This window comes from Scyliorhinus canicula, chromosome 8 (assembly GCF_902713615.1).
Source record: "Scyliorhinus canicula chromosome 8, sScyCan1.1, whole genome shotgun sequence".
Lineage (NCBI taxonomy): Eukaryota > Metazoa > Chordata > Chondrichthyes > Carcharhiniformes > Scyliorhinidae > Scyliorhinus > Scyliorhinus canicula.
Window position 1 is genome coordinate 80,174,838 of NC_052153.1, and position 27,374 is coordinate 80,202,211.

At 43.7% G+C, this 27,374-nt stretch overlaps 1 protein-coding gene across 5 annotated transcripts in view; it reads right to left on the bottom strand.

The window, feature by feature from the left end:
• dapk1 (death-associated protein kinase 1) overlaps positions 1 to 27,374 on the bottom strand; it is a 290,457-nt gene that overhangs the window by 56,111 nt on the left and 206,972 nt on the right. For all 5 annotated transcript variants that reach the window (XM_038804815.1, XM_038804813.1, XM_038804812.1 and 2 more), the window contains exons 17-20: positions 26,618 to 26,815; positions 21,038 to 21,136; positions 12,610 to 12,687; positions 1,440 to 1,662 (exon numbers count right to left, since the gene is read on the bottom strand). In XM_038804815.1, coding sequence (XP_038660743.1) covers positions 1,440 to 1,662; positions 12,610 to 12,687; positions 21,038 to 21,136; positions 26,618 to 26,815 — 598 coding nt within the window. The remainder of the gene's footprint in view (positions 1 to 1,439; positions 1,663 to 12,609; positions 12,688 to 21,037; positions 21,137 to 26,617; positions 26,816 to 27,374) is intronic.

Consider the following 27,374-nt stretch of genomic DNA (forward strand, 5'->3'; position numbering starts at 1 on the left):
TGCACAGCGGCGGATTTTACTGGAGTGGCGTCGGCATTGCCACCAGGGGTAGCGGCTTGGTTGGGCAACCTGTACGACTTTTTGCGGTTAGAGAAGATAAAGTAGGAGTCAAGGAGCTCTGCAGGGGGGGGGGGGGGGGGGTTGAGAAAACGTGGAGGTTGCTGGGAAGTATGTTGCCCGGGGTGATTATTTGCTGTAACCTGTTTTGATACATGTTTGTAATAAAATACTTTAAAAAAATTGGTCGGCCAGACTTGCATGCGAGAATTAGCCACTTTATTGTGCTTCTAGAGGGTACCTAATGCCAGGACATGTTTCCGTGGGCAGAGGGTGAACATCTTCAGGAAAGGAAGATAGGCAAGAAGATTAACAGAGCAAAAAGTATTTGTAAAAAGGTATAATTCAAATGTTGCCTCCCAGGCTTGGCTTCCCATGGCCGAGGTCAAAATGGAACATGCATGTGCCAGCGTTACTTTAAGAATAAAGTACTTCTCATCCAAGAAGTACCTACCTAGGCCACTGTGAGAACTACTTTGAGGAGCTTGTAGGTCTGAGGCAAACATATACTTAGTTTTTTGTTTGATCCTCTTAGAAGTTTATTCTACCTGCTATTGTGAACTGCACTTGTTTAACCGGGTAAGTTCACCAGCTGTAAAGGGAGATTGAATTCTCAGCTCTCAGTTGTGAGGCCAAATCAAACCTCAGTCTAAGGATGACTGCATTTAATTTGCAACAATTATGTTTATACCCGTCTTCATGCCTACGATATAAAGAATTATGGCTGCCCAGCCATGGTTACAATGTAGCCACAAGTAATGCAGAAAGTTGCAAATTCCCACCGTGTTAAACCAAGAATCTAAGAAACCTCTTGCTCAATTGTAAGAAAGCAATGCATGCAGAGAGCCAGGTTCAGAGCTTAGTTTTGCCAATGTTCACAAAAGCTATTCCCAGAACGGTGGTTTTACTGATTTTGACCAAATCTTCAGGTAAAGCATTCATCCACCTAATTGATGGGAAGCAGAAACGTCACTGAAAATGGAATGGAGTTCCACTACATATTGCATTTAGTCCCCCTTACCGGATGGCATTGACGGATTGGACAGAATGTACAGTATTGGTGGCTACAAAAAGGGAAAGCCATGAAATCAATGGCAGAAAAGAAATTTACAAATATAAAATAGACAAATTTAAAAATTCAACTAGAAACGTTGAGTCTCTGGTAGGTACAATAGCATCATCAGTTTATACCCAAAAATAGTAGTCTTGCCTGCAACTTGTTCAAGTTACTTTGCCAAGTGAACCAGACAATATTCACTTTCAACCGGTCACAATGATGTGGGAGCAGCTGTTTTGATAGGTCCCAAAAAAATGACAAATTGCAGTTGTAGCTAATTATATATCGACAATATAAATAACCTTCAGAATGATGTTAAGCATACCTGTTGGTTTTGACGATAATGGAGAAGGAGGATAACGAGTTGAGTTGGTAGATGACAACCTTGGTCTGCGCCTCCTGAAAAAACTCCGCAGAAGTCCACATTTGAGAGATTCCACAAGTGTTGTTTTTCCTGTACATGAATTTCCAAACAACTTGAGTTTTATTCGTGCTTGTGAGTTCTGAGAAAGCCGAAGCTGCTGAATGAAAATTCCTCTATATGTATCCTAAAGCAAAACAAAGCAACACAATTAATAGAGGTTCACTGCTTGACATTGTCTCCATGGGTGTGTCACCTGAGATGCTAAGGAGCTGAAATGGGCTAATTTTAGCAACTGGTTAACGTGCTCATTTTAAATTCCCATGTGCATTATTTAAACAAAGTCAACAACTTTGCTAAAATAGCAAAGAGGAATTTGATAAAAATGTGAACAATAATGCATTCAGAAATTTCAATGCATAAATGGAGTCCGCAATAAATTAAACAATCTGGAACCCTGCAGTTTATGTGGAAAAGGGCATGCATCCATGAACATCTGTTTATAATGCAGTAGTAAGACAATAACCTTTGGGTAAATCTGAAATGGATAAATATTTAAAAGCAGTTCAGTATTCTTTCAGTAGGTGTCAGCAGAGAAGAGCGAAAATGTGCTTGAGCTCAAGTAGTACACAAAACAAGTAAATAAAGGTTATAAAGTCCTGGGCATGATAACGACCGGTTAGCATGATGTCTACAAAACACTTCATTTGGGAAAAAAACCAAAAGTGATCTTTTCATATTATGGTGTTAGAATATATGTTAGATGAAGCAGTGCAAGCAACTCTTGCTCTGCAATGTCCTCAGGGTCAATATAAACACTGCCACTGGAGGGAGTGTTTCCTCCTTTCCAAACATGGGTGGGTTGGTTACTCAGGCTTGTGAGGCATTTTCCCCTCAGAATATCTAAACCTACTGGAAATCATGAACAAAGGAAGTTCTGAACAACCACTTTCAAATTAAGTGCACAGAATTGTTTACCGTTTTTAAAAAACAGAAAAGGATACTCTAAAATTAAAAAAATTAATTAAAAAACCCGGAAAATGTAAACACTCAGCGTGTCTGGCAGCATCAGAGGAGAGAGAATGTTTCACGTCGAATATGACTTCTTCAGAACTGAAGTAGGGAGGAATGTGATGGGTGTTATGTCATTGAGCACAGGGAGGGAGAGATATAAAGAAAGGGAAGGTCTTGGAAAGGGCAGAGGGCAGGGATAATTAATTAACAGAGATGTCAGACGACAAAGGAAGATGTAATGGCTGCAGTAAAGAAATAAACCATTTGACCAGAGTGAATGTAAACTGCAGAATAACAAACAGCTCTGTCCAAAAGCACAAACATAAAATACAAGACATGGGCACCCCAATACATGGCAAAAAAAAAAGTGGTCAAAATGGGAAAACAGTTCATGGTCTGAAAATGTTGAACTCATTGAGTCCAGGAGATTGTGAAACAAGCGGGAAGGGAAGTGCTGTTCCTTGAGCTTGTGCTAAGCTTGATTAGAACATCGGAAAAGGCCGAGGATAGAAAGGTGATTGAGAGATGAAGGTGGTCAATTAAAATTGCAAGCAACTTAAGCTTGGGGTCATACCTGCAGCCGAGGTGTCCCATAAAATAATCAGCCAATCGATGTTTGATATTCCCAACGTAGAGGAGGCTTTGATGTGCACAGCAAATACAGTGGATTAACCTGAATGTACAAGTAAATCGCTACTTCACTTGCAAGGAGTGAGAAGAGGGAAGGTAAACGGCAGGTGTTATGCCTCCTGCAATTCATGGGAAGATGCCAAGGGAGGGCTCAAGTTTTGGGCGGGAATGAGGAGTGGACTAGGGTGTCGTGGAGAGAGCAGTCCCTTCGGAATTCTGACAGGGGATGGGGAGAGGAAGCCCGCTTTTGCTTTGACAGAAATGGCAGATGATCCTTTGAATGTGGAGGGCGAGGCGATGAATAGTGAGCACAATGGGAAACCAATCGTGGTTCTTGGAGGGAGGGGAAGGGGCGAGAACAGAAGTGTGGGAAATGGATCAGACATGGTTGAAGGCCCAGTCAACACAGTGAGCAGAGGGGTGGAGTTGGTGGTGGTGGCGGTGGGGGGCAAGCCTCAGTTGAAAAAAACACTCCCTTTGCTTTTCGTTAAGTGAAATCTTTGTCACTTAATCTCTCTCATTCTCTACCCTATTCTAGACCTTCTCTTTTGTGCTTCTTTTCCTTTTCAGCAACATATAACTCAGCACGTCCCTTCTGTCAGTTCTGAAAAGCCACATTTGGTTCGAAACATTGACTTTGCTTCTCTCTCTCCACTGATGCTGTCAGACCTGCTGAGCATTTCCAGCACTTTGTTTTTATTTCAGATTTCCAGTATCCAGAGTACTTTGCATTGTTTGTTGTTTCACTTCTCTTCAGTGAAACACGGAGTGCTGCATTGTTGTGGGGGGGTTGCATACAATAGAGGCAAAATATCCCATGGCATTTGTTGAAGAACACCACAAGCTTTCCCACTACTTTGGACAAGATCAACCCATATGTCTAAAGCAAGATTAACTGACCATTTTGGCTCATTGCGATTTGTGGGACATCATTCCCAACAACACAAAATCTCAATGACGACACTTAAAACACACTTTACCAGCTGTGTAGCACTGAGAGATCCTATGAATATATGAAAGATGCTGCATAAATGTAAGTTATTCCTTTTAGTAAAATGCTTCCTTAATATATGTCCCTTTAGGTAGCAGGGCAGGTGGATACAGTGGCTAAGACGGCATATGTTATTCTTGCCTTTATTAGCCAAGGCATAGAGTTTAAGAGTGGGTAGGTTATGTTGGAACTGTGTAAACATTGGTTAAGCGACAGCTAGAATATTGTGTACGGTTCCGGAATTCGCATTATAGGGGGAGATGTGGTAGCACTGGAAAGGGTTCAGCAGAAATTTCTTAGGATGTTGCCTGGGCTGAGAGTTTTAGTTATGAAGAGAAGTTGGATCAAGTGGCGTTGATGGAGGGATCAGTTACCAGGAGCATAGATTTAAAGGTAAGGGGCAGGAGGTTTAGAGAGGGGGTGAGGAAAAATCTTTTCACCCAGAGGGTGGTGGGAATTTGGAACTCTCTGCCTGTAAAGGGTGGTGATGGTGGCTACATTTACAAAGTATTCAGATGTGCACTTGTGATGCTAAGGCATATAAGGCTATGGGCCAAGGGCTGGAAAATGGGATTAGATTAATTAGGTGGTTGTGGGCCGCAGCGCGAAGAGCTCCCGCCAGTGGCCGCGAGTCGCGGCAATTTCGGGGAAATCCCAGAGTTTCGACACCATGTAAGTGCGGTGTCCCACAAGGGATGGCTCCCACCTAGGAGGAAGAAAGAAGGCTGGAACCTGGTCCCAGGGGAGTTCTGGATGAGTACAGAGGGGAAAGGAAGAGAGCTGGAAGATTTAAAGAAATTTAAAGAAGTTTGATGAAGGTTTTTTTCCCTCCCCTTTGTCATTTAAAAAAAAAGAATAATTCAGATTGATGAAGGACAGAAGGGTGGAGGGAGAGAGAGGAGAAGAGAAAGAAAGTGAAAAACAATAAGCTGCTAAAGGATGCGAAAAGCAGCGTCGAAGAAAGGAGGAAACGCGGGGTCGCCGCTGAAGGAGAAGACGAATAAAAGTGGTGATAGGATGGTGGAAGCCGAACTGCAAAGCGGGGCCGCACTATTTACGGTGGAGAAGATGACCGAGGTGATGACGGGGGAGCTGGAAAAACAGTTTGCGAGGCACGTGGAGGCCTGGAAGAAGGAGACAGCGGCTGCATTGAAGTTACTGGTGGAGGAAGCAATCGCCCCAATAATTGCCCCGTTGAAGGTGGCGGTGGCAAAGGCATTGGCCGAGGTGAGAGAGCAGGGCGAGAAGATGAAAGAAGTGGAGGAAGCCATGTCACGACACAGCGACCAGGTCACCTCAATGGGAGCTGAGTTGCGGAGGGCTGTGGAGATTAATAGGGGTCTCCGAGCAAAGCTGGGAATACTTGGAAAACCGCTCAAGGTGGCATAATTTGAGAATCGTGGGCTTGCCCGAAGGGACAGAGGGCCCAAGGCCAACACAATACTTTGCTAAGAAGTTGGCGGAGCTGATGGGGGAGGGTGAGAGCCCCTCCCAGTACGAGCTAGACCGAGCCCATCGGTCATTAAGGCTGAAGCCCAAAGTGAACGAGCCGCCAAGGGCAGTAATTATCTGCTTCCATAAGTTTTGCATGAAGGAGAAGGTGTTTAACTGGGCGAAGCAAAAGCGGGAGATACTATGGGATGGTACTACGGTCCGGATCTACCAGGACTTGATGGTGGAGTTGGCAAAAAGACGAGCGGCGTTTGGGCGAGTGAAGGCGACGTTGTACAAGGGGGTACGGTTTGGTATGGTGTACCCAGCGAGGTTGAGGGTAACGTATAACGGCAAAGACTTTTATTTTGAGACAGCGGATGTGGCTGAGGCGTTCGTGAAGGCAGAAGGCTTGGGACAGACATGAAGAGCGGAGCTCTTAATAGTTCTGTAATTTTTTTCTGATTTTCAAATTAATCCAAGACACTTAAAATTTGTAACAGAATATACAATTCTGAATCTGAATGACCTTGTGACCATGCACAGCCAACATTACACAGAATGGACCATGGTTCAAATTTCACAAATAAACAATGGTTTTACAAAAACAAAACCCCCCCAAAACTACTAACTTCATATACAACACCCGTACATATGTAGACTGTGTTTGAACAGCCGGAAAATGTAAGGAGAGTTATGTGGAACGTGAGAGGGCTAGGAGGTCCGGTCAAGAGTGCTTGCGCATCCTAAAAGTCTGAAAACCGATGTGGCAATGCTGCAGGAGACTCACTTGAGGGTGAAGGACCAGGTGAGACTTAAAAAGGGTTGGGTTAGCCAAGTGTATTTGATGGCTTTGAAGGAAGGGTTCGAGGGGTAGCAGTGTTGATCAGCAAAAGGGTACGCTTCCAGATGGAGAAGGTAGTGGCACATCAGGGGGGTAGATATGTGATTGTGGCCGGGGCGCTGTACGGGAGATTAGTGGCGCTGGTACGTGTATACGGTCCCAACTGGGACGATGCGGGATTTGCGAGGAAGGTGTTTGGAGCCATTCCTGACTTGGACACACACGAGCTGATTGTGGGGGGGGGGGGGGACTGGAACTTGGTGCAGGAGCCAAGGTTGGACAGGTCACGGCCGCGCTCGCTGTTCCCATCAGGGGAGGGCGAAGGTGCTGGCTGGGCTAATGGTGGAAATGGGAGGGGTGGACCCTTGGAGGTTCCTGCACCCAGGGGAACGGGAGTACTTGTTTTTCTCAGCAGTCCATAGGGTATACTCGCGGATTGATTTTTTTGTGGTGGGAAAAGCTTTGCTGGCTGGAGTCAAGGGGTCAGAATACACTGCAATTGCAGTGTCAGATCAGGCGCCACATTGGGTGGACATGGTGCTGGAGAAGGGGGTAGTGCAGAGGCCGGGGTGGAAACTGGATGTGGGGCTTTTGGGGAACCAAGTATTCTGTGAAAAAATTGAAAAGGTAATTAAGGAATATGTAAGATTCAACTGTACGGGTGAGGTGTCAATGGCAGTCGTCTGGGAGGCTCTAAAGGCGGTAGTGAGGGGTGAGGTAATTTCATTTAAGGCCAGGGTGGACAAAGAGGAGAGGTTGGAGCGGCAGAGGGTAATAGATGAGATGTTGGAGGCAGATAGGAGTTATGCGGAGGATGGGGACCCAGCGAGGCTGGGAAAGAGGAAGGAACTACAGGTGAGCTTCGACCGACTATCCACCAGGAACGCGGTGCGCCAACTGAGGCGAGCGAGGGGTGCAGTTTATGAACATGGAGACAAGGCGACCTGCATGTTAGCAGGTCAGCTCCGGAGGGAGGCAGCAGCAAGGGAAATTCTTCAGGTAAGGGATAGGGCCGGGAAGTTGGTGGTGGCTCCGGAGCTGATTAACAGGGTTTTTGAAGAATTCTACAAGAGGTTGAACAGGTCAGAGCCACCCGGGGGAGACCGTGGGCTGGAGTACCCGAGGCGAGGGGAGGGAGACAAGGCTACATTAGAAGGAGCAATACTGGAGCAGAAGATAAAAGACGCGATTGGGAAGATGCAGTCTGGGAAGGTGGCAGGGCCGGATGGGTTTCCGGTGAAATATTATAAAAAATTTAAGGATAAGTTGGCACCCCTGATGGTAGGGATGTTTGAAGAGGCGATAGGGAAGGGAGTGCTGCCGCAAACCATGGGGCAGGCATTGATTTCACTGTTGCTTAAAAAGGATAAGGATCCGACGGAGTGTGGGTCGTATAGGCCCATTTCACTTTTTAATGTGGACGCAAAGGTATTGGCAAAGGTACTGGCGGGTAGGCTGGAGGGGTGTCTTCCGAAGATGATAGGTGAGGATCACACAGGGTTCGTGAAAGGGAGGCAGCTGTTTTCGAATATTAGGAGGGCCTTGAACGTCGTTATGGCACTGGCGGAAGGGAAGGAAACAGAGGTGGTGGTGGCACTGGACGCCGAGAAGGCGTTTGATCGGGTAGAATGGGGTACCTGATGGCAGTGCTGGAACGGTTTGAGATTGGACCAAGATTTGTGAACTGGGTAAAGTTATTATATAAGGAGCCGAAGGCGAGTGTCCGCACAAACAATATCAGTTTGAGATACTTCTCTCTCCACCGTGGGACGTGGCAGGGATGTCCTATGTCCCCCCTGCTGTTTGCGCTTGCGATTGAGCCGTTGGCCATCGCATTAAGAAGTTCGAGAGCATGGAAAGGAATAGTGAGGGGGGGATAGAGCATAGGGTGTCCTTGTATGCCGACGACTTGCTGCTGTGTGTGTCAGAGCCGAGTGCGTTGATAGGAGGAATATTGGAGTTGCTGCAGGTATTTGGGTCTTTCTCTGGGTACAAGCTCAACTTGGACAAGAGTGAGTATTTTGTGGTGTCTCAACCGGGGGTGGGGGCAGAGGTGGTGGGGCTGCCATTCTTTAGGGCAGGGACTCACTTTAGGTATTTGGGGGTGCAGGTTGCCCGGGAGTGGGGAAGGCTTCGCAGATACAACATCACTAGTTTGGTGGGGAGAGTAAAAGCCGACCTGGCAAGGAGGGATGGTCTCCCTTTGTCACTGGCGGGTCGGGTGCAGGCGGTTAAAATGAATGTGTTGCCGCGATTTCTCTTTATTTTTCAATGCCTACTGATTTTCCTGCCAAAGTATTTGTTCAGAGAGATTGAGGGAAGGATTACCTCGTTTATATGGGGAGGGAAGGTGGCCAGAGTTAGAAAGGTGCAGCTAGAGGGGATGGCAGGCAGGGGGTTTGGGTTTTCCGAACCTGATGTACTACTACTGGGCGGCGAATGTGGAGACGGTGCAGAGCTGGGTCCGAGGGGTTGATTCCCAGTGGGTCAGAATGGAAGACAGTTTGTGCAGGGGGTCGGGGCTGAAGGCACTAGCAACAGCCCCGCTCCAGATGGGTGCGGGGAAATACTCAGGGAGTCCGATAGTAATAGCTTCATTGAAAGTCTGGAGGCAGTTTTGGCAACACTTTGGGTTGGCGGCAGGGTCGAGGGAAATGCCGATCCGGGAGAACCACAGATTTGAGCCAGGGAGGTGGGACGGAAGCTTTTGGAAATGGGAAGAGAAGGGGATTAAGACTCTAAAAGATTTGTTTCCTCGAGGTCGATTTGTAGGATTGAAGGAGCTGGAAGCGAAGCACGGGCTGGAGCAGGGAGAAGTGTTTAGGTATATGCAGGTTCGGGACTTTGCCAGGAAGGAGATACAGAGCTTCCTGGAGGAACCGGCCTCCACGTTGTTGGAGAAGGTGCTGGCGGCAAGTGGACAGGAGAAGGGGACAGTGTCAGCGGTATACGGAGCTATGTTGGAAAAGGATAAGGCACCACTGGAGGGGATCAAAGCGAAGTGGGAGGAAGAATTAGGAGAGGTTATAGAGGAGGGGGTCTGGTGTGAGGTGCTCCGGAGAGTGAATGCCTCCACCTCGTGTGCGAGATTGGGGCTGATACAGTTGAAGGTGGTGTACAGGGCACACCTCACGAGGGCAAGGATGAGCCGATTCTTTGAAAGGGTAGAAGATGTGTGTGAATGTTGCGGGGGGGGGGGGGGGGGGGGGGGGGGCGCTAATCACGTTCATATGTTTTGGTCCTGTCCAAAGCTTGGGGAGTACTGGAAGGAGGTATTTAGGGTAATTTCCAAGGTGGTGCATGTGAAGCTGGACCTCGGTCCCCGGGAGGCCATATTCGGGGTGTCGGATCAGCCAGGGTTAGAAACGGGTGCGGAGGCAGATATCATAGCCTTCGCCTCGTTGATCGCCCGAAGGCGGATCCTGTTGGGATGGAGAGCGGCCTCTCCACCCTGTGCCCTGGCGTGGCGAGGGGACCTGTTGGAATGCTTGACCCTTGAGAAGGTTAAGTTCGAACTGAGGGGAAACTCAGAGGGGTTCTACAAGTCATTGGCACTATTTATTATGCACTTTCAAGAACTGGATAACATCGAACATTAGTTGGGGGGGGGGGGGAAAGAGAGGGTGGGTGGGGTGCGGGGGGCTATGTATGTTGAAGATGGCTATGGGTAATCTCCGATTCCTTTTTTTTTCTTTGTCATTTGTTTATGTTAACATGCGGGCTGATGTCTGTGCATGGTGGGAGGGTGGGATCGTTGTTACTGTTATGGGGTTTGAGATATTTGTTGTTGGTTATTGATTGTTGTTGGGTGTAAATTCGTGAGAACAATTGTGAAAAAGGAGAATAAAAATATTTTTAAAAAAAAATTAAGTGGTTGTTTTTGATCGGCACAGATGCGATGGGCCGAAGTGCCTTTTCTGTGTGGTAGATCTCTGTGATTCTAAAGAGAAGCTTAATCAACAGAACCACACTGGCCTATTAAATGCAAACAAGAAAATCCCAATTATTGAGACCTCCTCTGAGTTTTTCTAATATTTAGAAATGGTATTTATATCCAATAATTTGGGTTACTACTAGAACATTATTATATACCTTTTCATATCCTAATTTTCAACTTATTGATCAAGTGATCAATAAGTTAGTAGTTATTTTCCTCATAACATTCCATATCAAGAAAGCCTGTTTAAAAATAGAAATTATTGGATTGGAGTTGCTGAAATTTGTTGCATTCACATGATTCATCACAGAATCGTCACGGTGCAGAAAGAAGCCATTTGGCCCATATGTCTGCACCCACTCTCCAGATTAGCATTTTTAGTCAGTCCCATTCCCCTGTCTTTTACCCATACCCTGAAACATAATTCAATTCAATAAGCCTGTGTGGTTATGATACATGCACACACACACAGACAAGGCAGAAAACATATTTTAAAAAAAATTTAGAGTAATTATTTTTTCCAATTAAGGGGCAATTTAGCGTGGCCAATCCACCTACCCTGCACATTTTTGGGTTGTGGGGGTGAAACCCACGCAGACACGGGGAGAACGTGCAAACTCCACACGGACAGTGACCCAGGGCCGGGATTCGAATCCGGGTCCTCAGCGCCGTAGGCAGCAATGCTAACCACTGTACCACCGTGCTGCCCCTTAGGCAGAAAACATGACAGAACTGGGATCACTCTCCGAGCCAAAGGACGTATGTGCATTCCAAACAAAATCTCCAAGTGGGAATGTGGCCAGTAACAGTTCTCATTATCAGCTGATAAGATAACCTGCTGAACTGTTTAATGTGCAGCTAAAGTAGGCAGCGAAAGGTGATAAAGTAAACTCACAGGTTTTAACATAGTGATGGGATGGAATCGAGACTAGTGCTGCATTAATATTGCAAAACTGATTCCAAAATGAGACTGTAATGCCACTGCTGTAGAAATCGATTTATTTATATTGTTGGTTAGTTCGACAGTTTAGTCAGATCTACATAAAAATCTATTTACAAATCCACCATAGTTTAAAATAACTATTCCAAGGGTTACTTCACTACAAACGGACACCGACTGAAGTCACATGGAATCAGAGGAGAGCTGGCAAGATGGATACAGAACTGGCGGGGTGATGGAAGACAGAGGGTAGCTGTGGAAGGGTGCATTTCTAAATGGAAGGCTGTGACTAGTGGTGTTCCGCAGGAATCAGTACTTTGTTGTTCATAGTATATATAAATTATTTGGAGCAAAATGCAGCTGGTCTGATTAGGAAGTTTGTGGACGACACAAAGATTGGTGGAACTGAGGATAGTGGAGGGGATAGTCAGAAGATACAGCAGGATATAGATTGGTTGACGATTTGGGTGGAGAAATGACAGATGGGGTTTAATCCAAGAAAATGTGAGGTAATACATTTTGGAAGTCTAATGCAGGTGGGAATTATACAGTAATAAATGGCAGAAGCCGGAGGGGTATTGACAGGCAGAAAGATCTGGGCGTACAGGCCACAGATCACTGAAGTGGCAACGCAGGTGGATAAAGCAGTTCAGAAAGTGTACAGCATGCTGGCCTTCATTGGTCAGAGCATGGAGTATAAAACTTGGCAAGTCATGCTGCAGCTGTATAGAACCTTGGTTGGGTCATATTTGGAACATTGCCTATAATTCTGGTCGTCGCACTACTAGAAGGATGTGGATGCTTTGGGGACAGTAGAGAAGAGGTTTACCAGTATGTTACCTGGTGCGGAGGGTATTAGCTATGAGGAGAGGTTGGATAAACTCGGATTGTTTTCACTGGAATGACAGAGGTTGACGGGAGATCTGATAGAGGTTTACAAAATGGACAGACAGACGCATTTTCCCAAGGTGGAAAAGTCAATTACTAGGGACCTAGGTTTCAGGCACAATGGGGAAAGTTTGGAGGAGATGTGCGAGGTGAGTTTATTTTTCCGCAGAGGATGGCGAGTGCCTGGGACTTGCTGATGGGGGAAGTGGTGGAAGCAGATATGATAGCAACATTGAAGAGGGATCTTGACAAATACATGATGTGGAGATGCCGCGTTGGACTGGGGTGGGCACAGTAAGAAGTCTTACAACACCAGATTAAAGTCCAACAGGCTTGTTTTGAATCACTAGCTTTCGGAGCGCAGCTCCTTCTTCAGGTGAATGATTCCAACCGTGTTGTTGGAAAGGTGTGTTAACATATGCCCACAGTTAAGATCACCCATTTATACAGACGTGTTACCTTTTTAAGCCTGGAAAGTAAGTTGGTCACTTGTGCATGCTGTTCTGCTCTAGCAAGATCTTCTGCAGTTCTTCCATCCTGTTAAACAACAGCAATCAATCCAATTAACACTATTTCCACTCAATTTCATATTTAACCTGTGAAAAGTCACGCTTGGCAATCTGGGTTTTATTTTCACACATTGCTCTAGAATATGAAAGTTAGAAAACTGTTTAACCAGGCACTCAGCCAAGAGCCACTTAACAATTCACTCTGGAAGTTAGCATTGCTGCCTACGGCGCTGAGGACCCGGGTTCGAATCCTGGCCCTGGGTCACTGTCCATGTGGAGTTTGCACATTCCCAGTGTCTGCGTGGGTTTCGCCTCCACAACCCAAAGATATGCAGGATAGGTGAATTGGCCACGCTAAATTGCCCCTTAATTGGAAAAAATAATTGGGTACTCTAAATTTATATAGAAAAAAAAAAATTCACTCTGGAAGATTCTGAAATGAATCACATTCACTACATTGATTGCATAATAATTAGTTTCTGCTATAATCACATGTAAATACTATGGGCTGAATGCATCATACAAGCAAATGCCTATTGAAAAGAGGAAGAAAAAAAACTTCACAAAACATCTTCTCAAGCTCATATTCCTAATTGCCAATATTAGTGCTTTACCCTGAACAGGAGTGATATCAGATGAAGAATTAACCAGTTTTGTACGTCACTTTCAGTTTAGTTGGTATCGCACCAAACATATTATTCTCAACCTACATTAAAAAAAAAGCTTGCCCTGTGCTTCCTGAACTCACTGAACCATTCAGCACAGGCAACAGCCTGAACCTATGCTGGCTCTTTGAAAGAACTATTGCCATTTCTCCTCTTTAAAATATTCATTCACGGATGTGGGGATCACTGACTGGGCCAGCATTAATTGCTCATTCCAGAGGGAATTTAAGAGTCAACCTCATTGCTGTGGATCTGGAGTCACATGTAGCCCAGACCAGGTAAGGCTGGCAGATTTTGTTCCCTAAAGGACATTAGTGAACCAGATGGGCTATTATAGAAATTGGCAATGATTTCATGGTCATCATTAGTCATTTTATAATTCCAAATTTTTACTGAATTCAAACTTGAATACCGGAGGGGAACTCACGGACAGAGCCGGCGTGAAACTGTGAAAAACCCGCCACAAATTAATTTAGATATTTTTGGGAGAATAGCTTCCCTAATCTTGGGACCCTCTGATGGATGAGCTAGTACTACACAAATTAGTGTCTGTTTCAGCTGGCATTCGCTCCAGTTGTTTTGACGTTTCAAACACTTAGTGAAACAGGGAGCAACCTTGACATTGCACTCAGTTACAAATGTGTCTTGCCGCAGATATTTCTATTTGGATTATATTGCTCCAGTGGCACCTGAAACCTCCTCACACTTCAAACAGAATCACCACATGAGCATTCACTACTCTAAACTATAAATCATGGTAAATGTTAGTGTTAGGTCACCATGACTCGTAACAGGTTTAACAACTTGAATTCCTATACCATCACCTTTGAGACACAAGTACCAAATTTATGCATTTCACTACTAAAATTTTATTAGTTCCATTTAAAATTTCTGCTGCAATTTGAAATTGCTCAACTTAAAACAAGATCTATGAGCCTATATGCCATAAATGTACATTTGCATCACATTCACATCTTTGCATTGCCCTGGTCCAATGTATTATTCTTGTTGGGAGGAAGAAATGGGCAGCACGGTAGCACAGTGGTTGGCACCTTCGCTTCACAGCTCCAGGGTCCCTGGCTCAATTCCCGCTTGGGTTACTGTCTGTGCGGAGTCTGCATGTTCGCCCCGTGTCTGCATGGGTTTCCTCCGGGTGCTCCGGTTTCCTCCCACAAGTCCCGAAAGATGTGTTGCTAGGTAATTTGGACATTCTGAATTCTCCCTCAATGTACCTGAACATGCGCAGGAGTGTGGAGACTCGGGGATTTTCACAGTTACTTCATTGCAGTGTTAATGTAAGCCTACTGACAATAATAAAGATTATAAGATTATTATGAATGTAGACTGCTTTACAACCGTCCCAGCTACATCCTTGCTCATGTAAGGTTCACTCTTTTTTTTAATTTCTCTTGCTATTCAGTCACTGGTTTTCAGCCAAATGTACACAATTAGTTTCAAATGATTTTATTGGAACATGACCTAATGAGGATCATGCTTTGCTTGTGTTGTGTATAATTAAGATTTCAACTGCAATACACTTTTCAATGTTTATGGGGGTTGGGGGCGGAGTTTAATATTCAGTCTTTAAATTAACCATAAGCTTTGCAATTCTTTTGAAAAAGGGCAGGTTTTAAATGGTGTACATAGAAGATGATTTTCAGAACTGGTGCCGCTAACGTGATGCCTTGCCTGCTTTCTGTATATATCTTAATTCACGAGTGACCTTGCATTCGTTATAACGTTAACTTAATTCAGGGCCATGTTAGGTGGATTGGCCATGCTAAATTGCCCGTAGTGTAAGGTTAATGGGGGGATTGTTGGGTTACGGGTATACGGGTTACGTGGGTTTAAGTGGGGTGATCATTGCTCGGCACAACATCGAGGGCCGAAGGGCCTGTTCTGTGCTGTACTGTTCTATGTTCTATGTTCCCGCAACCTAACCAATATGTGTGACAAGGCTTTTCGCCGTGGCACAAACTCATAAGTGAATTTGTGCTGAACATAAAGGTGGTGATTGTAGGGCAAATGCTACCACAAATAGATAAAGGTACAAATATTGTTATACCTTTTACATTAATGTTGAGGAGTGTAGCCAGATTGGTTGTTTCATAGACTTCCTTTCAAAAAACGATTATATTTCCATTGATTTTTGTAAACAAATGTGCATGAAACACAAAATGAAGGTTTTCTACCACTGTAGTTTTAAACCTTTTCAGAGCTCACTAACATTTACAGCAATACTGATCACTGAGAGACCTGGTCCTTCGTTCCTGCTAACAATGTTATGATCTTTTTATGGGGCTTAGAAGAAAGCTGAACACTGAATAATTTACTAACAGAACTTCACATTTGTTGAACAAAAACAAACATTATTGCATTTGTAAAGTAAAATTAAACAAAGCAAACATCACTATAGCTTACAAAGGCAGGTGCTATAAACTCAGTTCTCCTTTTACTCACTCAAAAGCGTCCCCGTATCTTACAGAATCTTGAAGGTTCATTCACTTTTCCTGGAACCCGCCCAAAAGGTACGCCACAGCCCTTTGAATTTAACCTCAATCTCTCTTAGTATTCCAGCTATTCTTCCAGGTAGATACTATATGGGGGTCCTCCTATTAGCTTTTATCTAAGCAATCCTACAATTTATTTTTAAAGACCCCACAACTGTAGACTCTTCAGTTCCTTGTCCTGGCTTTGGACATGCATGGATAGATTTTTCCAAGACCGTTCCCACAGCTTCTAGACAGCTGTTTCTAAGCTGACCAATTTCTGCCTTCTACAGATTTCTACCACTAGCTGCAAGCCATAGCAAATTTTCCAGCAACCTTTCTCTCACAAAACCCAAACTGAACTGCCTGCTTTTATCAGCAAACACTCACAGATAGGTTAAACAAAAGAACCTTCTGATAAAAGGCTCTCCCCTGTATCACTAATTTCTATGGCAACATGAGATACAAGGCCTCTTTGCAGATAGAAGTGCAAATTAGCTACCTTTGCTTTGCAAAATTCTCCTGGATTCTTCTGGCAAATCAAATCAATAACTTACATATCTAACAAACACGGGGCATATTCCCAGGCTTACTGGCGCCATTACAAAGCAAGAGCAAACTCTCTACAGGTTATGATCTTATCTTTCTAGGTCTGACCTCGTAAGTCAACATGGCCCCCAACCTTTTGATTGCTCTTGTTTACTATTTAACTTGCACTGAAAAGTTCCAATTCCTAAAAAAAATTCCGAAAATTAAAAGCTATATTCTGAAGCATACGAATCAGATTTTTACACCGGCAGTGTTACTAGCAAGAAATAATTCACAGAAGTTTTGATACAGTCTCAATCTCCATTATCAAAGATGCCTTGAAATGACTGTCATGTTTTAAAAAATAAATTTAGAGTACCCAATTCATTTTTTCCAATTAAGGGGCAATTTAGTGCGGTCAATTGTGCACCTGTAAGATCATGGACTTACCTACCCAGCTTTCTTTACCATACGAGGAGAAACAGCACTGCTGCCTACGGCGCTGAGGACCCGGGTTCGATCCCGGCCCTGGGTCACCGTCTGTGTGGAGTTTGCACATTCTCCCTATGTCTGCGTGGGTTTCACCCCACAACACAAAGATGTGCAGGGTAGGTGGATTGGCCACGCTAAATTGCCCCTTAACTGGAAAAAAATAATTGGGTACTCTAAATTTAAAAAAAACCTTTGAGACACAAAATTCTTCCTAACCTCCATTTTAAGTGGGAGATCCCTTGTTTTTAATCTGTGTCTCCCAGCTCTAGATTCCACCAGGAAATATCCTCTCAACATTTACGCCATCAAGGTTGCCAGAATCTTGCATGTTTCAATAAGATGCTCAACCTTTCCTCACAAGACAATCCCTTCATCCAAAGAATCAGTCTAATGTACCTTCCAATGCAAGTATATCCCTCTTTAAGGAGAGTAAAACTGTACACAGTCCTCCAGGTGTGGTGTCATCAAAGCCTTGTAGTGTTGCAGCAAGACTTCCCTACTTTTATATTTCATCAGGGACCCAGGTTCAATTCTGGACTTGGGCAACTGTGTGGAGTTTGCACTTTTTCCCACGTGTCTAGGTGGGTTTTCTCCGGGTGCTCCAGTTTCCACCCACAGTCCAAAGATGTACAGGTTAGGTGGATTGGCCACGTTAAATTGCCCTTAGTGTCCAAAGGTTAGGTGGGGTTACTGGGTTTAAGTAGGGTGTTCTTTCAAGGGCTGGTGTGAACTCGATGGGCCGAATGGCCTTCTTCTGCACTAAATCCTATGATTCTATGAACCCTTGGAGTAAATACTTTTTAGGCTTTTTCAGTACCTTTCCTGCCTTAGGTGATTCTGAAAACTTGACACCTATTAACACATTTACTGTGCACCCTTTTCTTCACGCTGTAAATATTACATCAGCTACAATTTTTTAAACACAAATCACAAGCTAACTACTGAGAATAGAGATGGGCTTGATTACAGCTTAATGTGTGGTCTGTTGGAACATTGGGTCCGCAAGACACTTGTTTCCTGCACCCTCCATGTACCACCAGTCTTCTTTCTCTCCAAGACTGGTTAATGGTGCTATGAATGGCCTATGTGCGCTGGTACCACAGCCCACTATCAACATATATTTGACAGCGAGTGTCTGCAGGTTATTCACCTGCAGGTGTGCAGTCATCTTCACAACATATACAAACACACCAACATCATCACCTGCTATGTACCAATTAGCAATGGGAACCGTGGGCAACTTTTCCTTCTATAAACCAGAGGCCAAAGCCAATCTGATGCCGCACCCCCACCCTGGCTGACATCATCTACTCCTCCACACACGTGGGACTGAGGCTGGGATCTTCCTGATCTGTAAAATGCAGTTACAGAACACACATGGGCAGATACCCCAGTGTTTCTTTTCTCAGGACATATGGATTCGCTTTGTTTTGCTATTATTTTCACTAAATTTGCAGCTTGCTTTTCTTTTCTATTTACTCACATTTTCGTTTGCCTCTCCTATTATACCTAACCTGTTGATATTTGCATTCTTTAGTCCTTTTCATGCCTCATAACCTCAGTGATTTTTAATATCATGTAACAATAGTTTTCCATTCATCATTATGCAATAGTACAAAACTGGAATATTGCTTAAAAGAGAGACATGTTGCTGAAGCTTTTCTTCTTGCACAAATCAAGACCATCAGTTTCAATCACAACAATTTATACGACAGGAGAAAAGGGTGCTAATTGGTTGGCATATCGACTCTGACTTGCCAAGGCATTTCCATGGAGAAAGCAATGGGCAAATTTAGGTTTCCCAAACCCTCAGATACCTCAAAGAAGGCATGGCTTGAACATATTCCTTTTGTTTGCAGAGAATGACTCAAGTATAAACGAGCCATGCTATGAGCTCTACTGCTTTTCTTAAATTAGTTGTTGGTGTAGCTATTAGCACACTCGGGATTGTTCAGCAAGTGCTACCTAATAGCAAAATCACATCTAACAGTGGATATTCTGTTTTGGGATTCTCAAGTGTGGGTTGGTTGAATATGGTCTGCACTCTGCTAATTACGAATAACCGCCGGAACATGCTATTATTTTTGTTCAGCCAACTGTAGGACATACAACCTATATACCTGACATTGTACCAGTGCTGAAATTTATACGTAACGTTGTTCAAATGTGTGGTAAACAGGATGTCTTTTTGGACTGACAGCAGCATCCTGTTAGTGGAAAATACCACTTGCATAGCCACTGCATTGTAGCAGTGTGAAATGGTTTGCTTAATCTATTGATCAAATTTTTGAAATACTTTGCCTTTTCAGTGTAATCCAAGGAGATCAAGCACTTCTCAGAGCCAGAAGTGGTGGCTTATGGCCCATTTGTGAGTTGTTCGACACAATGATCTGATCCTGATAGCCACTATCCCTGATCAGATCCTGATTGGCATAAATGTTTTTCTCCTTCATTGCCTTCATTGGCCGGGACATTGAGTATAAGAATTGGCAAATCATGTTGCAGCTGTATAGAACCTTAGTTAGGCCACACTTGGAGTATAGTGTTCAATTCTGGTTGCCACACTACCAGAAGGATGTGGAGGCTTTAGAGAGGGCGCAGAAGAGATTTACCTGGATGTTGCCTGGTATGGAGGGCATTAACTATGAGGAGCGGTTGAATAAACTCGGTTTGTTCTCACTGGAACGACGGAGGTTGAGGGGGTGACCTGATAACGGTCTACAAAGTTATGAGGGGCATAGACAGAGCGGATAGTCAGAGGCTTTTTCCCAGGGTAGAGGGGTCAATTACTAGGCAACATAGGTTTAAGGTGCGAGGGGCAAGGTTTAGAGGAGATGAGCGAGGGAAGTATTTTTACACAGGGTAGTGGGTGCCTGGAACTCGCTGCCGGAGGAGGTGGTGGATGCAGGGACGATAGTGACGTTTAAGGGGCATCTTGACAAATCCATGAATAGGATGGGAATAGAGGGATACGGACCCAGGAAGTGCAGGAGATTTTAGTTTAGATGGGCAGCATGGTCGGCACAGGCTTGGAGGGCCGAAGGGCCTGTTCCTGTGCTGTACTTTCGTTATTCTTTGTTCCACTTTTGTATTCTATTTTTCCAACCTTGCTAGAATGCCTTTTGCTTTCAGTTCAGATGATAGGGTGTGTACCAAAAAGATAAATAAACAAACTTTGCTGACTAATCTTGCTACATATTTCCAACATATCCTACATGTTGACAAAAAATTGTTATGTCATGAAAACTATTGAAATAAAGTGTCCTTAGTCTTAGCACATAACTAAACAAGTCCAAAGAAACATTTTAGCAAGGACTGTATTAGTAGAAAACGGTGCAGCACCTGTAGATTAAAGGAACACAACAGAAGTTCATTAAACCCCGGACAGGCGCCGGAATGTGGCGACTAGGGGCTTTTCACAGTAACTTCATTGAAGCCAACTCGTGACAATAAGTGATTTTCATTTCATAAAGCAATTACCATTTAAACATGTTAATTTAAAAAAAAAACTCCAATACTATTCAATTAACCAGCAAGAATTGGAAAATTTGTTAATGACTCATCTAGACATATAAAATTTACAAATCTATGCCAGTGCTGTGTGAGCTCACAAAATACTGCAACTCAACAATAAAATCACTCCTTTAAAAGTAAGTAAGGAAGTTAAGGTTTCAGTTCAGTTAGTAAGTGTAGTTGAAATAACATTAGGTTAATCCCTGGCCGGTGCTGAATTATCTGTCCGTCAGGGGAGAACTATTGTGTCCATCACCCCCTCGCTGTATTGAAGAGTAAAACAATAGCCAAGTTTCCCATTCCTATTCACTACCTAGTGATCACTGTGAAGAGATGAGGATGAGCTTATGTCAGTATACCTACTGCAATATATATATATATATTAGGCCACTGGGGAAGGTATTAGAGAGCTGCTATTGATGGACTCAGGTGGTTATAGCAAAGCTTGTTTCAGAGTACATCACAAAGTTCAAAACAGTCTAATTGACTGGTGTAGGATTAAAATCGTAAGAGACTACCATTTGGGTTTCCCTATCAATACTTTAGAATTGTGTTCAGAGAATTAATAAAACCAATGTGGTCAAGCAGTATTAATAACTTATTAGTATTTGGTTAATTCCTTTGATTTTTCCATTAGACTGTTGAGAAAATGAACAGCTTTGAGATAAAAGGATTAATCCAGTCAACTTACTGAACTAACAGCTTCTACATTAGCACCAGCAAGACAGAGGTGGCGGACGACATCAAGGCTCCCGGCGTTAGCAGCTAGGTGCAAAGGTGTTCTTCCATACTGTATCAAGAGAAAATATGTATTTAATGCAGGAAAGACACCAATGCACGTTATTCTGAAAATGGGAAATATTTACATTGCTCGCCCACTCCGTTACCCACCCCTTCCTTACCCACCCCTCCCTGCCACTCCTAGACATATAGGCCAGGAGGGGCTCAGTTTCAACTAGACTCGGTATCTTGGGACTCGGGAGTTGGGGAGAAAATCAGTCAGGGCTTCCTTCGTTGACGCTATCCTCACAAACTCAAAATGTATGTGTAGAGACTGGTTGAGATGTCCCTGTGATCCAAGAGTCCACTAATACTCACTGCCTAACTTCACACTCAAATTCAATTAGTGGAAGGACACTGATGTTAATGGAGTGGCACCCAGCCACCTCACAAGAAAAGCAGCCAGGGGCAAAAAGAACGGGAAAAAAGAATATGCCCAACTGCATACACTCAACTTCAGATAAATTCATCTGAAACAGTGAGAGTGTACATCAATACAGCCATAAAAAAAGGCTAATAATATTTTGGGTTTCATTAAATGGGTTAGAGCATAGAAGTGAAAGTAATGAAAGTGAAAGTGAAAGCATAATCAAGGATCCCTCCCACCCAGCTTACTCACTTTTCCAACTTCTTCCATGGGGCAGGACATAGAAGTCTGAGAACACACACGAACAGACTCAAAAATAGCTTCTTCCCCACTGTCACCAGACTCCTAAATTACCCTCTTATTGACTGACCTCATTAACACTACACCCTGTATGCTTCATCCGATGCCAATGCTTATGTAATACATTGTATATCTTGTGTTGCCCTATTATGTATTTTCTTGAATTTTGTTTAATTCCCTTTTCTTCCCATGTACTGAATGATCTGTTGAGCTGCTGCAGAAAAATACTTTTCACTGTACCTCGGTACACGTGACAATAAACAAATCCATCCATCCAATGTTAAGTTTAAAAAGATATATTGGTAATTTAGCAGTTAAAATACTGTGTGGTATTCTGGGAAATCTATTATGGATAGCACAAATCCAGTTCACTATGATGATGCCAATGATGGGAAACTGTAACTATCTGAGACTTGATACTAAGGCTATTTATACGGCAGTAAATAAGGCTAAGGGAGGTCAGTGATAAGTGGTCATTAATGTAAAATTGTCAATGAGAGTGGAGAAAGGGGTTAACATAAATTTATTTATACAGAAGATGGAATAGTACAGGACTGATGGGATAACAGACCATTAGATTTTAAGGGACAATTAGATAAATATTTCAAGTGAAGACGATAGGATGAGATCAGTGTGGATAATTGTTGCATTACTTTTACAAAGAACTGACACAGATATAATGGGCCGAATTACCAACTCAAGTGCTTTAAACTTTTATGACTCAATTATTCTTTAGAACAAAAACTAGTCTCTAACTGAAGGTACGATAGTAACATCATCATCTTTGCATTTAAGGTCAAAATAACTCGAGTGAACATTAATAGCTATTTACTACAGCAAAGCCATTTATCCTTTGTATGCTCAGGCATTCGAACACATTGTAAACTCAGGCCTAATGTTACTCATATGGCTTTTGTAACTGTTGGAGAAAAACACATCCCACACTCATACCTACCCTTAAGATTTAGAAATTTCTCAGTCACGTAAGAGGCGCATGAGCAGTTGTGAGAGGGACATCACCTGAGTGAGACAGTCAGAGTGAGTTTATTTGGGAATATGGAGCAAATTGGGAATTCAGTGCTGCGGGGAAAGTGGTACTCTTTTGCTTTCTAACTTTCTGATCTTCAGAGGGTGGTCTTGCCCTGCTGCAGGAGCAGAGGCTACAACAGGGAGAGCTGATTATGCTAAACAGTGGATAAATAGTTTTCTCCACTTTAAAGCTACGTTAAGGCAAGATAAGAGTTGTGGCTTTAAAAAAAATAATGTAAATAATTTTCTATTTGGCATAGATTTAGAGTAAGAGATGTAACTAAAAGTATGACTGCGGAACTCAGTCCTGTGTTTTGCACAGCCTGCGGGGAGTTCTTATAGACACACCTTGCAGTCTGGATGACCACATGTGCAGAAAGTGCCACCATTTTGACCTGCTTAAGAGCCAAATTTCCTTTCAGGAAGCGAGTCCCAGACTCCCACCACCCTCTAGGTGAAAGAGTTTTTCCTCAAATCCCCTCTAAATCTTCTACCCATTACTGCAAATCTATGCCTTCTGGTTATTGACCCCTCAACTAAGAGGAAACGTTTCTTCCTGTCTACTCTTTCTATGTCCCTCACGATTTTATACGTTATCGGACTCCTTCCATATGCTATGTAAGGTCTGACACTGGGAAGTTCCAAAGAACAAAGGGACATTGGCGTGATTGTCCATAGATCTCTGAAGGCAGAAGGGCAGGTTAATGAGGTAGTGAAATGGGACACTCGCTTTTCTCAATCGGGACATAGATTACAAAAGCAGGGAGCTCATAATGAAACTGTATAGAACTTTGGTGAGACCACAGCTGGAATACTTTGTGCAATTCTAGTCGCCACATTATAGGAAGGATATAATTGCACTGGAGAGGGTGCAGAGAAGATTCACCAGAATGTTGCCTGGGATGGAAGTTACAAAGAGAGGTTGGTTAGGCTTGGGTTGTTTCCTCTGGAGCTGAGAAGACTGAGGGGGTGACCTGATTGAGGTGTACAGGAATGTGGGGGGTATGGACAGGGTAGATAGTGAGCAGCTATTCCCCTTGGTTAAGGGGCAGTTTTTTGTAGCCAACTATTTTTTTCCAATTAAGGGCAATTTAGCATGGCCAATCCACCTACCCTGCACATCTTTGGGTTAAGGGGTGAAACCCATTTAGGCACAGGAGAATGTGCAGTTCAGCGTCAGTTATGAGGGGACCCAAGATCAAAGTGAGAGATGGGAGATTTAGGAAAAAACTTTTTTACCCAGAGAATGGTGACGGAAGGAATGCACTGCCTAGGAAGGTGGTAGAGGCGGGATGCCTCACATCCTTTAAAAAGTATCTGGATGAGTACTTGGCATGGCATAACATTCAAGGCCAAGTGCTGGCAAGTGGGGTTAGGTGGGCAGATAAGGGCCTTCCATGCGTAGGACAGACTCGATGGGCCGAAGAGCATCTTCTGCACTGTCGTATTCTGTGAATACAGTATACGTCTAATCTAAGAAATCGGTGACTGATTCCTGGGATTTGGGGCTTAAAAATGAGGAACGACTAGACTATATTCCTTAGAGTTAAGAATGAGAGGTGACCTCATTGAAACATATAGGGCACGATCGAACCAAATGGGAACTATGTCCAATAGCGAGAGCACTTAGCTGCGTGTTTCCCAGCACTTGCAGCACCGGGAAACACAACGTTCCCTAACTTGGGGGCGAGGCCACACCTAGCCCCATTTTCTGCACTGAGGAGCCCGCTTGCCGAAACTCCTCAGTGCAGGGAGAGGTGTCCCGATCTCTTAGGCATCCAACGTGACCCATGAACCCCCCACAAGCTGTAACTCACTGTTTGGAAGTCCCGAGGCAGCCCCACCTGCACACTCCACACCTGTGCAGGGCACCCCCCCATCCTGATCACCGCTGCCCCCAAAAATGCCAGCCTGGTATCTTGGCAATGCCCTGTCAGCTGGCAGTGCCATTTGGGTGCTATTGCAGTGCAAGGATGGCACCCAGGTGGCACTGCCATGGTGCCAGTGCCAAGGTAACCAGGTGGCAACAGTTGTACCAGAGGGCATGCACATGGGGGCCTCCAATTACCTGGGAAACCCCAATGAGTCCTGCTCCGTCTGGTTCCTGTTGTGGAGACCAGTACTGCGCTCGCCCGAGAACTCCCAAGGCGAAAGGAATAGATCCCAGTGCCTTGATTTCCTCATGGAACTGCATATTGGACTGAGATTAGCTGTCTCACTATAATATGCAGATTTGCCAAAAAGTGATCCTGGCCACAATGCGCGGGCTTCACATCGCAACATCTCACAAGATCTTGCAAGGCGTGGCGAGCTGGGTAGATCCTGAGAGCGGGGTCTCCCGCTGTCACCGGCCATGCTACGGCGGTAACTCAGTCATTCAGTATATTTAAGACCAAAATCAATAGTTTCTGAATATTAATAGGGATAGCACAGGAAGGTGGAGTTGAGGTAGATAATAAACCATAATCATATGTAATGGCAGAGCAGGCTTGAATATTTATCCCTGCTCCCATTTCTTATGTCCTAACCCATCTTCGTAATTTAACCCTAATATCAATCTGGCGGTGGCAGAGTCTCTGGATCCTTAATTTATAGGTCTTTACCACGTACTGACCTCATATGAGGAGGCAATTTGCCTCAACTAAAAAAGGCTGCAGGAAATAGTAGTGATGATGAAACAAGATTGCGTCTCGGGGTCACCAAAAGATCTGATGAGAAAATATCAGGACCAGAGAATGAATTAAAGTAAAATGTCATATGCTGACTGGAGGGAAAATTATTATATCCTATAAGATTGAGGCCCCACAAATATCTTAGGTACTATTTACATATCACTTAACAAAAGTGAGATCACTTTATGTCATGTGGAGGTGGATGACCCAAAACTTTAAAATCTTAATCCAGGAATCCATTTAACAACAACTTGCATTTATAGTCATTTAAGTAGTAAAATATCCCAAGTTGCTTCACGGGAGTGCTACCAAAGAAAAAACACAGAGAGATATCACAACAGGCGACCATAAGCTTGGTCAAATAGATATGTTTTAAAGAGAATGATGGAGAGGGAATTCCAGAGCTTCAGGCCTAGACAATGGCATGACTGCAAATGGTGGAGTGAGGAAAACTGGGGATGCACAGGATTTCTTATTTGGAGGAGCACAGAAATCGGAGAGTTGTAGGGTGGTATTTCTCACAGAATAAGGTCTGCAGGGTAAGGTTCCTGCTGCTGCAATGCAGTTTACCGCAAACGCAGCACTGTTAAGGATCATAAGAGGAATGAATTGCATAACTGTCTTCAGCCAACGCCTAGCATGCCTGTATAGGATGTTGGTCACAAGAAGGCTTGTTAGCAATACACAAGTTTCACCCATAAGAAGTTGCAAGACTAATCTGGTTAGGAATAAAATTGCAAAATTTAATTGTAATGGTAGTGCATTATACAATCATACGCTTTTATAGTATATACTCATAGAAGAAATGCACAAATATAAAACAAGACAGGCGTAAAATAGAAAGGCTTTTAAGGGTCAGCACGATGGCACAGTGGTTGGCACTGCTGCCTTACGGCACTGAGGACCTGGGTTCGATCCCAGCCCCGGGTCACTGTCCGTGTTGAGTTTGCACATCCTCCCAGTGTTTGTTTGGGTCTCACCTCCACAAACCAAAAAGATGTGCAGGGCAGGTGGATTGGCCACACTAAATTGCCCCTTAAATTGGGAAAAAATTGGGTACTCTAAATTTATTTTAAAACAAAATTAAATAAAATGGAAAAGGTTTTAATGATGATGGTATTACCTTATTAGTTACATCAAGGTTGCAATTTGCATCACAAAGGGCCATAACGATAGCTACGTTGCCATCTTTGCAGGCTACATGTAGAGCTGAATTACCCTGTAGATCTTGTACATCTATGAAGCATCCTTGATTTATTAGGTACTTCACCACCTCTATTTGACATCTCCGTACTGCTAAATGCAGGGCTGTGTGACCATCCTAAAAAAAAAATGAAATGCAAACATATACATCCGTGACAAAACACATTGGGGTAGAAATTGCTACTTATTTCACAGATTTTTCAGATGTGAAATGGGCAGAAAGCATTTTGATTTAGCAGTGGTATGGCCTGTGCCCAATCTCCGGAGGCATTGGTCCAACTAACAGATTTTTAAATGCCTGAAAAAGGCATCAGACCTCTTCAATATGTAAATTAGAGGTGTGACATTTGTTCAAGAACCCTTTTGACAAACCCGTGACCTCATAAGTGGGGCAGGAATCAAGTTTGCACCATTCAGAATTCTTCAATGGCTCTCACCCACAAGTTAAATTCTTTCCCCATATCATGCAACAGTCCTCCTGACTCAATAGAAGTTGTGCCTCTACAAGCTCAGTTTTGGGCCTAAACATTCACTCAGACCAATTTCACCCAATATGCGTCAATGCATAGTTAGTAAAAGGATGATTCTAACATAGAAAGATGATTCTTGTTTAGGGAAGGGAAGATCTAGGAAATATCCAAACAAAATGGCAGACTAACTCCATCAACTTCAGATCT